Here is a 13342-nt window from a genome sequence, read left to right as displayed (position 1 = left end):
GCTATTTGATGTCCATGTATATATATATTCACCGTACTGAAGACGACCAATAGTCAGAAATACGTATATACGGTTGTCTTCCATCTTATACACATGTTTTATTTTATTTCTTTTTCTTTGTTGCGAGCTATGCCGATATCTTGTACCTTTATTATATATATATATATATATATATATATATATATATATATATATATATATATATGTATATATATATGCAAGGCTACGGCGTAGCGCAAGCGGTAGGATGCTTGACTCGCAAGCCGGTGGTCCGGGGTTCGAATCCCACCGCCGGCAAGAACATCTAGAAATTTTAAAAATGTCTATAGGCCCCAGGTCGACTCAGCCTGAATAAAAATGAGTACCTTGGGTAAAACCAGGGGTAATAATAGACGGTTGAAGCGTAGCACTGGCCATGTTACCTTCCTTGTATACCGTAGGCCCTAGATATAGCAGACTACCCTGCTATACTCCCAAAGTCGCGACAGCGGTATAAAACGGGAGACTATTATATATATATATATATATATATATATATATATATATATATATATATATATATATATATATATATATAGGGGAGACCGGGGAGAGTTCGGACCATTTTTAAAAATTAATTTTTATTAGAAAAGTGTATTGATATATTTACCTTTTAAAGTAGTTAACTTAAGCTTCCAAGGTTCAGGCATAACCAATCAAGAGCAGAATATATCAAATCAATAAATTAACAACAAAAATAAAAAAATATTGCAGGGGGTCATTTGTCCGAAGTCTCCCCAGAAACGGGGAGACTTCGGACTAGGAACTGGGAGACTTCGGACAGTACTGGGAGACTTCGGACAGTACAACATATGTTACTTATAAAAATGTATTTAAAAAAAATAGACATGTTTAGATATTAAAAAATTAATGCAATGAATAATCTTCTAAATCTGTATTAAAATAGATCATATTTTCATATCTTTGACGTGTATCTTTTAAGGGCTTCGGTAAAATACATTTTATGTCTTCAAATATAACAAAAGCATCTTCTTCAGTGGAGATAAACCGATTAGAAGTGGCATGTTTTTTATAAAATTTTACGTCGTATCCTTTTATCTGTTTTTCCTGAATTTCTGCAACATAGTGCCGAAATGTAGCTGGTGTTTTTCCATAAACTCTGGCAATTATAAACTGACCATTTGCAATATTTGTTTCTTCTGTATCCACTTCGTCATCTTGCTCTATGAAGTCAGAGGATTTTTCATTGCTCATTATGTCTTCAGAGGAAGAAGAAGAAGATGTTTCAACAATTTTTTTAGTGACTTTCTGTCTTTTTTTAGGATTTACTTTCCTTGTAACAGATCGTTTTAGTTTCCTGTTGGCAATTTCGTCTTTTTCTGGAGTATCCGTGGCAATGATACATTTGCCCTTAGGCCTCCCTCTATTTGATGTTTTACGTTCTGGCGCCTTGGGAAACGGTCTAACCATTTCTGGAGAAATGATGTTTGGAGAAGTTGAGTGACTCGGAGAAACTAAAACTTTGCTTGGCCCCGGTTTGGACAAGCTATCAAAATCTCTTTTTCCGAGTTCCGGTTCTGTAGTAGGCATTGGTCTATCTGTCACGTAAGAAGATAAGAACTCTTCTTCTCCGAATATATTCCTGTCAAAAGGCCAAATACCTGTACACTTGAAACCACTTTTAATATTAACTGGATTGGCAGCTCTGTCCCAAGCAGAAGAACAAATAGCAGGCAAGTCATATATAGAAAGTGTCTGACCAGGATTAGACAACATCCAGGAATTAGCACCATCATTAAAAAACTTTTTGAAAGGACCAAACACTGTTCGGTCCAAAGGTTGTAACTTATTAGAAGTATGAGGTGGTAGTGTCAAAACAGTAATTCCATTTTCTTTGCAGTAATCAAGTCCCTCCACTGAGAGATGGGACTCGTGGTTATCCATGATTAGTAAAATTTTATTAGTATCAGAGCAGAGTGTATTTTTGACAACATGTTTAAGTACTTTCAAAAAATTATCACTTGTCATCCATCCTGAAGGAGATACTAATCCTAAAGCAACTTGAGGAACCCCTTTCATCATGCGGTTTTCATCAAAACGTTGCCGTGGGAATACCCATATAGGAGGCAATGCTTTTCCATCAGCAGAAATTATGCCCACTTGTGTAACTAATTCTCCACGTTCACGTGAGGTCACCTGCCCTATTTGATGTTGACCTTTTCTTCCAATTATTTTAGGTACACGCTGAACTGTAGTAACCCCAGTCTAAAAAATAAGTGATATTAATTATCAAAATAACTAAACAAAATTGTTAATTGACTCACTTCATCTAAATTGAAAATCGCTGAAGATCCAAAAGAATGACGACGTAAAACTTCTTCTAATTTATTTTGAAACGTCTCAACAGTAACTTTGTTAAAACTCGTCATTCTAGCGAGACTAGTGGCTTCAGGTGTTCTAATAGATAGTACAGGATGACGTTTCATGAAACCTGAAAACCAGTCTGTTCCAGCTTCTTCATTTTCGCTCCATGTAGTAGGCATTTTAACATGGTTTTTCTTGGCAAATTCAAAAGCTAAACGTCTTGCAGCTTTAGGCGTTAGTCCATGAAACATGGAAGAACAATCTAATAAATATTTTTCAAGCATTTTTTCCATTATATCGGTAAACACTTGAGATTGCTTGAAATTTGGAGAGAATGTTACGTTGTCTATACCCACAGCTCTAGCTTTCTTTATGTAATCTAGAAGACTAGATTTAGGAACGCCGTAGGTTTTGGCGCTATTCCGAATGCTCAATTTGCCGTCAAGCACCTCTGATGTGGCATTTTTCATAGTGTCTGCAGAAAATTGTCGTTCTGTTACCCTTGTATATGTACGGGGCATTATGAGCTGTAAGAGAAAAATAGAATAACTACAGATCAGGGGAGACTTCGGACACACAGGGGAGAGTTCGGACACTGTGTCCGAACTCTCCCCTAATGCAAACATTGGTAATACAATGGGTTTATAAAAAAACTTACCTAAATATTGCAACAACATAAACGCAAATTAATGAAATAAGTATAGTAGATTACAGCACCAAAGTTTTATACGTGGTAAGTCTATGTATTTTAAAATATATCTTCTGGATTGCACCGATATTTTTAGAACAAAACTCGACAAAACACTTCACAATAGATAACTCTGTGACTACGACCGAAATCACAGCTGTCAATACATAACCTATAATTATGTACAAATAAGGTTGTGTTTACCAAATGACAACAGTGCATCTTCAAAAATGTGCGAAATTCAAATGTGTCCGATGTCTCCCTGTGTCCGAACTCTCCCCGGTCTCCCCTATATATATATATATATATATATATATATATATATATATATATATATATATATATATATATATATATATATATATATATATATACACCCCGGGTGGTTCTTAAGTAATTGTACAAACAGAAACCGTAGATTCTGCACATTAAAATATTACGATTTAAGCCAACTTGCTTTAATAAAATGTTGATATTAAGAAAGATACAGGGTGTTAAAGTGGAAATTTAAAATTTTATTTTTTGTTATATCTTTTACGTTTGTAAATATTTTTGAACAAAAATTTACAATTAAATGCTTTTGAGTAGGATAAATTAAAATTTTATACATACTTTAATGTAACTGATAGAGGGCGTCACATGTGCCACATGTGTGGCATCAATTTTAGCTCTAACTTTTTTGCTCTTTAAGTTAGCTCTATTTGTGTTAAAAAATATTAAAGATACATTATTTTTACAAAGAAAAGGTATACTTGTTAGTAATCTCAAAATTCAACCGTTTTCGAGATAATCGAATTTTATAAGTCAGCTGCATAATAATCCTTAGTTGTGATAAAGCACCGAATACCTGTAGATAAGCATAATTCATAGTTTATTCTTATTAAAACAACTCAAAGATGATAATGTAACATCACAAAATGCTTTATTATGGCTGCTAAATGTCTTATTGGAGAAACGATTCTTCATCTTCTTCTTTAGGTGCCGTGTCCGTATTCAGACGTTGGTCGTCCGTCACCACCATGCTTACAATTTCCCTTTTCTATCGCTTCTTAAGTTTCTATACTGGCGTTGTATTACTTTTTCTCTATTGTAAAGTCCTGAACACTGTGGTTTATGCAAGATGGTACACCACCACATTCTAGAGAGAAGGCAGTAAGAACATACTTAAATACAACTTTTCTGAACGTTGGATTGGTCGTGGTATACATATTCCTTGGCAATGTGTTGAGATATTGATATAATTATTTAATTCATAAAAAATTCCAAAAGAATACTCTTTTTTGGCTTAGACTTATCGTCATACAGCCAGACACAAAAAGAATAAGACAGTATCCATCATTATAATTTACCTAAATCCTAAATGCCTTATCAAAATAAAAGATTGCATCGATATTAAGAGAACAGGGACACACTCTTCTCGCCTAGGGACCTATCAAGGCATTGATTTATATAAGACACAACAACACTAGGTCACGGAGAGGAGGAAGTTATACAAATGGTTTAAAACAAAGGTAACAAGATTAACTAAATAATTTTTAGAGAATTATAATGATAATTTGCTGTCTTTTAAAAATTTAATTAAAGAGTTGTAAATATCTACAGAGCCAAGTGATAATAAATATAGTATGTTCCAAGGAGCTGCTATTTTATATTTTAATAAATCATTTATAAGTTTGGATGAGTAGACTGTATTTTTAGAACAACCAAAAAATATATGATCTAAATCACCTTCCTCTCCACAATGCTCACATTTGTCATCATCCAAAACCTGTGTTTTGGATAACATGCGTGTCCGAATCTTATTCTAATAATGGAAGTTATGTGCCTCCTGGAAGCACTACAAGACTTGTACCAAAGAAATTTGGGAACATGGTAATAAAGGAAACCCAATTTCATCCAGGTGTGTTATTCTTGCAATCTGCTGACGAGCATTATCTTGCATTAGACGTAAATTTTCTCCAAATTTTCAAATGAGGCAAATCGCACTTCATGATTTTTCAACCATTGCTCAATGTACCTTTCAGCATTTTAATTGTCACCACGAATTATTACAAGTTCTGTATGAGCCTCTAGGGAAATGCCTGCATACACCATTATAACACCTCCACCAAATTGAACCCTCGAAGTAAAACATTGATGTTAACAACATTCATCAGCTCTTTCCAAATTCTAGGTCGCCCATCTAATAATTATCTGTTAAATATTGATTCATCTGTGAAGAGCACATCTAATCTGATTAACATCTTTTGATTTTTTTCCTCGAGTCCAAAATAGCATCTGTTGGCCGTGCAAATTTTCAATGTTAACGAGTGCTCCCAGGTCGAAAAATTCGTTTACTGCTTCGATGACGTCGTTTTCTATAACAAGTGGACGTAGGACTTGTGCTTGCCTACTTTCTTATATTTCGTTTTGTTGGTGTTTATTATTAAACCCATTGTTGTAGCCGGTTATCGTTCTCTAAACAATATTGATATCATTAGCATAGGCAAGGATTCGCACTGATTTGTTATATATTGAACCGGTGGTTGTAATTTGTGACATACGTTTTACTTTTTCTACAACCAGATTGAACAGTATACAGGAGAGAGAGTCTTCCTGGCGCAGCCCGTTATTTGTTTTAAAAGGTTCAGGTAATTCCCCCTGGATTCGTCCTCTAAATTTAACTTTTTCAAGAGATAAATTTGTTAAATTTACCAACTGATTTGGTACTCCTAGCTCTTTTATTGCTTTGAACATTTCTCTTCTATTTACAGAGTTGTATGCAGCTTTTGTAGTCTATAAATATACCATATTCCAGTAATTTTTGTAAAATTTGTCTCAGGGTTGTAATCTGATGAATTGTCGATTTACCACCTCTGAAACCAGCCTGATATTTTCCTTCTATTCGTCCTGCAAATGGTGCCACACGGTGGCATAGTATTGTGGAAAAAATTTTATACGCTGCATTAAGAAGTGTAATTCTTCTGTGGTTAGAGCATTCAAAGATATCTCCGTTTTGTGTATAGTGCAAAGTATTCCAATATTCCAATCACTGGGTAGGGATTTCTGTATCCATATTTTTTTTATGAGCTGCTGTAGTGCCGTTATGGTATCGTGGTCACCTTTATATAGTTCAGCTGTGAGATTATCTATTCCGGGTGATTTGTTTCTGGCTAGTTTTTTAAATGCGTTTTTAACTTCAAGAATCTTTAGTGGTTCCTATTCCCTCTCGTCTATTCCGCTTACCTCACCTCTTTCGTCTTCCAGATTTTCTTCTTCTTCCTCTCTCTTAAGTACCTGATTAAAGTATTCCACAAATCTATTCAATACATCTTTCTTTGTTGTTAATAGATCACCATTCTGACTTCTGCATTGGCTTGTGGTCGCCTTAAGATCTTCTGTTGATGTTAACTTTCTTATATAATGCTGAATTCTTTCTCACTATTAAGGTTTTGTATATATTTAAGTTCCTTATTTAAGTGGTTTCAATTTTTTCTTTTATGTATCCTGTTTTCTTCTTTTCTCGTTGTCTGGTAATTTATTACAGTTGTTCCAGTTCATCGGGAAGCATCTTTCTGCAGACTTCATTTTTTCCTTATGTTGCATTCATCGTGAAACCCATGATTTTTACGGGCACAGTTTTCTGTTCCTATTTCATCTTTTTTTGCTGCTTAAATATCTTCCTTTATTATGGTTCAGTTTTAGTGTAAATATTTCCATCCTTCTTTATTTACATTTTGATTCCTTAGCCTGTTGGTAATGTTTTAAGAGTACCCTTCAGCAATTGTTGCATCTCTCAGCTTTTGCACATTTCATTTCTTTTTTAACCATTTTATTTTCTTTGCTGATGTTTGAAATTCAAGTCCTCAATGTTGAGATCACTAGGCAATGATTTAAGTCTATGTTTGCGCCTCTATAACTTCTGCAGTTTATTACGTCTGTTCCATGTCTTAAATCTGTTAAGATGTGATCAATCTGACTCGTTGTTCTTATATCAGGAGAGGTCACAGTTACCTTGTGTTAAAAATAGCTGCTAGCGACTGTCATGTTCAGTGCTGCTGCTAAGTTTATCAGTTGTAATCCATTATCGCTACTGATTTTTGTGTAGGCTATCCTTTCTACAGTGGGCATGAAAATTCGCTCTTACCCCATACATCCCTATACCTACTACACCCACTACACCCTCCAGTATCGCTGCTGCTTAGTCGAGGTTTGCTTATGCAGTATATTCGCAACTAACCTTCATATCTAAAGGCCATCGACTATCCGCCATCTGTGATACCGCTGGTAGCCTAAAGATCAACCTCAGTAAAAAAGTGACTGATTTTATGTCAAATATACCATGTAATTTTACTTTTATAATGAAACCAGCTTTACTGATATTCATTATTTTTTAGGTACCTTGGCAGATGCTTTGGATCAGAAAATAGCAGTACCATATGAAAAGATTCCCAATTTTCCTCAAAGTACAGTAAAGGGCCACACAGGAGCTCTCGTTTTCGGTTACATTGGAGGAGTTCCTGTAGTATGTATGAAGGGCCGTTTCCATTATTATGAAGGATATCCTCTTTGGAAATGTGCAATGCCCGTACGAGTAATGAAACTATTGGGAATTACTCATCTCATAGCTACTAATGCTGCTGGCGGACTAAATCCAAGGTAAGATACATTTTTAACATAATTTAATAAAAAGGTTATTAGGCTAATCTGAAATTCTCTATTCAACATATTCTTGAATCTCCTCATAATTAAGGATCTAATCATAAATGGAAAATAAAATTCTTACAGATTTTTATATATTTTTCTAACTAGTTTACATCTTCATGTGAACACACCATCCAATCTATGTCGCTCCTCTCCACTCCCTTAGAGCAGTAAAAAAGTCTATTTGCGGCTTGTCAACGCAATTCAAGAAATGAAAAGAATGAAAATAGACCTACTGGAAATCAGCGAAATAAGATGGTCAGAGTCAGGATCATGTAAAAAGGACGAAAGTGTATTATATTATTCAGGTAACAGCACAGAAAACCAGCATCACAAAAATGGTGTAGGTATATTAGTAACATCAGAACAGAGTAAATATGTGACCAATTTCGTACCAGTCTCGGATAGAATAATATTATTCCAAATAAATACTCAACCTTTTAAAACTAACAACCTTCAAATCTATGCCCCGACTGCAGATAGAAAATATGGCGATGAAATCGAGAAGTTGTATGATCAGATCCAAGATCCAAGACATCTTACAGAAACTTAATAAACACGAAATTTTATATATTATAGGCGACTTCAATGCAAAAATTGAGGAAGGTGGACGAGGTCAGACAGTAGGTACTTATGGTCTAGGATAACCTAACGATCTAGGACAGAGGTTGTATGAATTTTGTAAAAAAAACGATATGATCATTGCAAACACCTGGTATAAACTACCCAAGTGACGACTATACACTTGGAAAGCCCCATTTGATGATGGTATAACCCTGAGTCCTCAAGAAATCAAATAGACTATATACTTGTAAATGAGCGTTTCCGAAATGCCGTCAAAAAAGTCACTACTCTTCCTGGGGCAGATATTGGATCTGATCATCAACCACTTGTAGCAGATATTAAACTAAGGTTAAAACGAATTCAGCGACAAAAACCAAAAAAGAATGTACTTAACTTTGACGATATAAACATAAAACATAACATTAAAAAAGAATTTAAGAATGGAATAAAAAACATCGGAGAATAACTAGAAGATCCAGAAGAACTATGGAGTGAATTTAAAAACCAAGTTTTTAAGTTAGGGGAGGCCTATGTTCAACTTTCGACGCAGAAGGCTGTATGATGATGATAATGAATGTGAACTGAATCCCGTTCCATGATGCAAGTGGAAGTCCATATTAACAACAATACATAGTCCAGGAAAAAATATTTTAAAGCTATTCTATATAGATATTTCATTAACACAACAATAAAAACAAAGCCTGTGCAGAATTACTGAAGCATTGCGAACTTATTTTCTACTAGATGGGATCATTAAATTGGACAAAACAATTTGTGAATAAAACTTTTCAAAAATGACAGTTAATAACTTGATAACATGCAGTGAAATTAGTAGCATACGATGTTGCCAAGTGAAAAGCGATTACCGGGATCGGGAGTCTGTGAAATTAATAGAAAATACTATATTCCTCGGATATTTTAATGCCAAAGTCGGCAAAGCACGCTGTTTGAATATTGTATGGGATTATGGTCTTGGGAACAGAAATGAACGAGGAAATACTTGTTCAGTTCTTTGAAGAACACGATTTTATTATATCGAACACTCACACCTGCATTACTGCAGGTGTGAGTGTTCGATAACGAGAAATTGCATTAAACCAGATAAAACTTATCCAGACGTTGACATTGGATCTGATCACAATCCCATAATCTCTTTTTCTTCTTCGTTCAACAGCCCTTGATTGTTCACTGCTGAACGTAAGCCTCCCCTTGGCGTTTCCATTTTAATTTGTATTTTGCTACCTGGTGCTATTGTCTTCCCGCCCATCTTTTACGTCCAACCATCTATTTAGAGGTCAATCCAGACTTCTCTTATGTACTCTAGGTATTTACCATAGTACATAGTTCTCTTCTATATGTACTTTGGTATCCACTGTACCATAAGTTCCACCTGATCATCTTGTCTGGCAACCTGTCCTATCCAGGACGATTACAATGCAGCAGCGCGATGTATTACATACTCTACTTTTGTTCTTCTACGTATTTCTTCATTGCGGATCTGTTAAAAGTTATTTCCACCATAATTCGTTTTGGCTGGCAAGGCTGATCAGGATGTAAGAATCATTACAAATTTATACCGATATCAGAAAGCCACAATACGAGTAGATCAACAAAAATCTAAAGAGATACCTATAAGAAGAGGAGTACGGCAAGGATGTCTACTATTTCCTCTACTTTTTAATATGTGCTCAGAAGAGATGTTTAAAGCGGATTTTCTTACAAAAAAGTCTCTGGTCATACCTTGTAAATGATTGTTGATTCCAAATGCCGTTTTAGTTTATTAGGAAGGGTACTTTCAGCCGCCAACACTTTGTGACAAACAACACATTGTGAAAGTTCTACATTCCCTTTAGTAACGCAGGTAAATCCAAATATTGGTCGTCATATTTCCTATATTTCTTCTTTTTACTTAAATTAACATTACTGCTCTCGTATTTTTTATTTGATTTATTTATTAATACATATATTTTATACTCATTTAAAATCAGATAAATATATTTTATGTATTCAAAGTCCGCGCTGACACGCGACGCCCATAGGACAACACAGCGACGCCCCAGAGCGCCGCGACGCACAGTTTTGTCACATTCTAGAATGTTAAATTTCACATATAAATATTTAAATGAAATATTTGATATTTAATAGAATTTTTATTTTTATTTTTGTGTTTGTGTTTTAGATACAAAGTAGGAGATATTATGCTTATCAAAGATCACATTAACCTCATGGGTTTTGCTGGAAATAACCCACTTCAAGGACCTAACGATGAGAGATTTGGACCTAGATTCCCTCCCATGAACAACTCATATGACAGACAACTGATACGAGAAGCTAAAAGGATAGCTAAAGGTCTCGGTTTAGAAAAGGATGTCCATGAAGGAGTTTACACCTGCTTAGGGGGACCTAATTTCGAAACGGTAAGTTTTGGACTTTATTGTAGCCACTATATTTTTATTACTTTATGTCCATGACTTGTTTATCAGGTTATCTTTAACCAGAGAACGATCGCACTAACGAGTTTTGTTTTCTATTCGATCGCGTATTAGGTTGGGTCTAACATTATGCCCAAGAACTGAATAAAAGTAGCTATAACATTGATGAGAAATTGGAGATTATAAAACAAGCAATAATTAAAACAACAAATGAAAACTTAAAATCAAAGAAAAGGAAACATACAAGAGAATGTTACACAAGCAGTGTCAAGAACTAGAAGAAATTGAGAAACCAAACAAAATTATAATTGCCAGAATGATCTCCAATCTCCGATAGGAGCGGGACTTGAAGAAGAAAAACATTGCCAATTATTATTCTTTATTCGAAATACAAATCATACAAACGCAGTAATCTACTTGCAAATAGATCTAAGACATATTAAACAGTTTTGTTGTCTGAACATATTCCTCCTTATCAGACAGCAGGTAATTGCGTCGAGATTTGGATCTGCACTTTTTGAGTTGTTTTCATTTTCATAGTTGCCTGGTATTCTAATAACGATCTTTTGACGTAACGGAATATTTAGAAATGGAATAAAGGCTTTTTTTTTAATATAGCTCAATAAAGTGAAAAATACTGTAAAAGTCACATGCTGCTTTTTCTAGTTACTGAGTCTTCTGACTTGAGTCTATCTACTACATCAACATTACCTTTTGTACTGTTATAGAAGGTGATCATTTAAAGTTTGAAGTCCATTTTTCGTATCTTCGTTAATTGTATCGTTATCGTGATAGGTGGAAAAAAGAATGACATTCATATTTTTCTTCGATATGTACGAAGTCAGTCGAAGACAGAATTGTCTGTCTCCCATCGGACGCATCCTCAGGTGGCGGATAGGGGAACGTCCTAACCAGTCCTACCACCGACACGGGTAGGTGGGAAATAAAATACCACGCGCAAACAAAAACGTACTAAGTTATAGCAACCCTAACAGGAGATGTCCTGGCCCTCCAAGTTGGGAGTTGGACTAGAAGCTAACAACCTCTTAAAAGCATATATAACGAAAGTGCAAACGAAAAATGGAATTGCGATCAGGAATATGAAATACCCTAACCTTGTGCCGAGCTGAAGCACTCAGATAGATAGAGAACGCGTAGATTTTTTGGCACTGCAGGAAATGCGATGGACGGGAACCGAAACTCTTAACAAGACAACCCATTTCATATATTATAGCTACAATGAAAGTCAATACATAGACGGAGTGGGATTTACTGTAAATCAAAGAACAAAAGGCTCTTATTATTGACTTTAGAGCCTACAGTTATAGTTAAAGAATGTGCTATTTATGCTGAAAAGGGAAATTCTGCAGTTACAGTTTGATCAATGTAGGTATATGCCCCGACTGATGAAAATTTAGAAGAAATAAAAGAAAAGTTCTTCGAAGACCTAGAGCAAGCCTATGGAAGATGTACCAGGAATGGCACTAAGACAGTTTTAGGCGACATGAACTCAAGAATAGCACGAGAGCGAGTTTTCATCTCCACTATAGGACGGCATAAATATGACAGTCGCTAGCACCTATTTTGAACACAAGAATATACACAATGTAACCTGGACCTCCCCTGATTGAAGAACAACCAGTCACATTGATCACAGCCTAATAGATTTAAGACACGCAATAGACGTAATGAACTGCAGACGTTATAGAGGCGCAAACATAGACTCAGATCATTGCCTAGTGATCTCAACATTGAGGGCTAGGATTTCAAGTATCAGAAAATAGAAAGAAAATAAATTGGCTAAAAACAAATGGAATGTGCAAAAGCTGAGAGATGCAACAATTGCAGAACGGTACTCGGAAAATATTACCAACAGACTAACGAATAAAAATGTAAATGAAGAAGGCCAGAAAGATATAAGCTAGTACTGGACCAGAATAAAGGACTACATTGAAGCAGCAGCAAAAGATGATATAGGAACAGAAAGGTTTGCCCATACAAATCATTGGTTTGGCGTTGAATGCGGGAATGTAACCAGAGAGTTATGTGGATACATAGGTATCACTTGCAGAGATACTTATGATCTAAAATATACTGATGGTATAAAATATGCCGCAACTCGATCTTACAACATCCACTAATTTCGCAAGGAACCACTTACAATTCAAACGTAAGAGTGTTATTGGTACTAGTGCACCGAGATTTCTTTCAAACTTTCTAAGTCGAGATACAAGTAAGTACTCGTGAAACACAACGGGAGCGTGTGTATTCTTCAACCAACATTTATAGACTGTCTTTTGATGTTAACTGACGTCCCCAGATGTTGGACTTGCCTGACTGTTGTACCGATACCGCTTAAGCCATTCACAATAAAAAAGGTCGGTGTACTTCACTGAAATTAGAGGCGGGGTATACCCCAGGTTAAACCATAAGGATAGAAATAATCTTTTGAATAGATAAATATAATGATTATATTGTGAGAATTTCGAACACTGACCCAGATTTGTCAGAGAAGAAGAGGAATATCCAGAACAAGGTTGCTTTATGACATCGATGAAGACATAAGTAATATGTCGATGGACAGGGATGGCTGGAGAGAAATTCTTGAGGA

General features: G+C 35.3%; 1 protein-coding gene across 4 annotated transcripts in view; it reads left to right on the top strand.

Annotated features, from left to right (window-relative positions):
- LOC140452468 (purine nucleoside phosphorylase-like) overlaps positions 1-13342 on the top strand; it is a 95713-nt gene that overhangs the window by 77278 nt on the left and 5093 nt on the right. For all 4 annotated transcript variants that reach the window (XM_072546753.1, XM_072546751.1, XM_072546749.1 and 1 more), the window contains exons 3-4: positions 7429-7690; positions 10479-10716. In XM_072546753.1, the coding sequence (XP_072402854.1) occupies positions 7429-7690; positions 10479-10716 (500 nt within the window). The remainder of the gene's footprint in view (positions 1-7428; positions 7691-10478; positions 10717-13342) is intronic.

This window comes from Diabrotica undecimpunctata, chromosome 10 (assembly GCF_040954645.1).
Source record: "Diabrotica undecimpunctata isolate CICGRU chromosome 10, icDiaUnde3, whole genome shotgun sequence".
In the NCBI taxonomy this organism is placed as follows: Eukaryota; Metazoa; Arthropoda; class Insecta; order Coleoptera; family Chrysomelidae; genus Diabrotica; species Diabrotica undecimpunctata.
The sequence above is the reverse complement of the archived record's forward strand: the minus strand, read 5'-3'. Positions and strand labels throughout refer to the sequence as shown.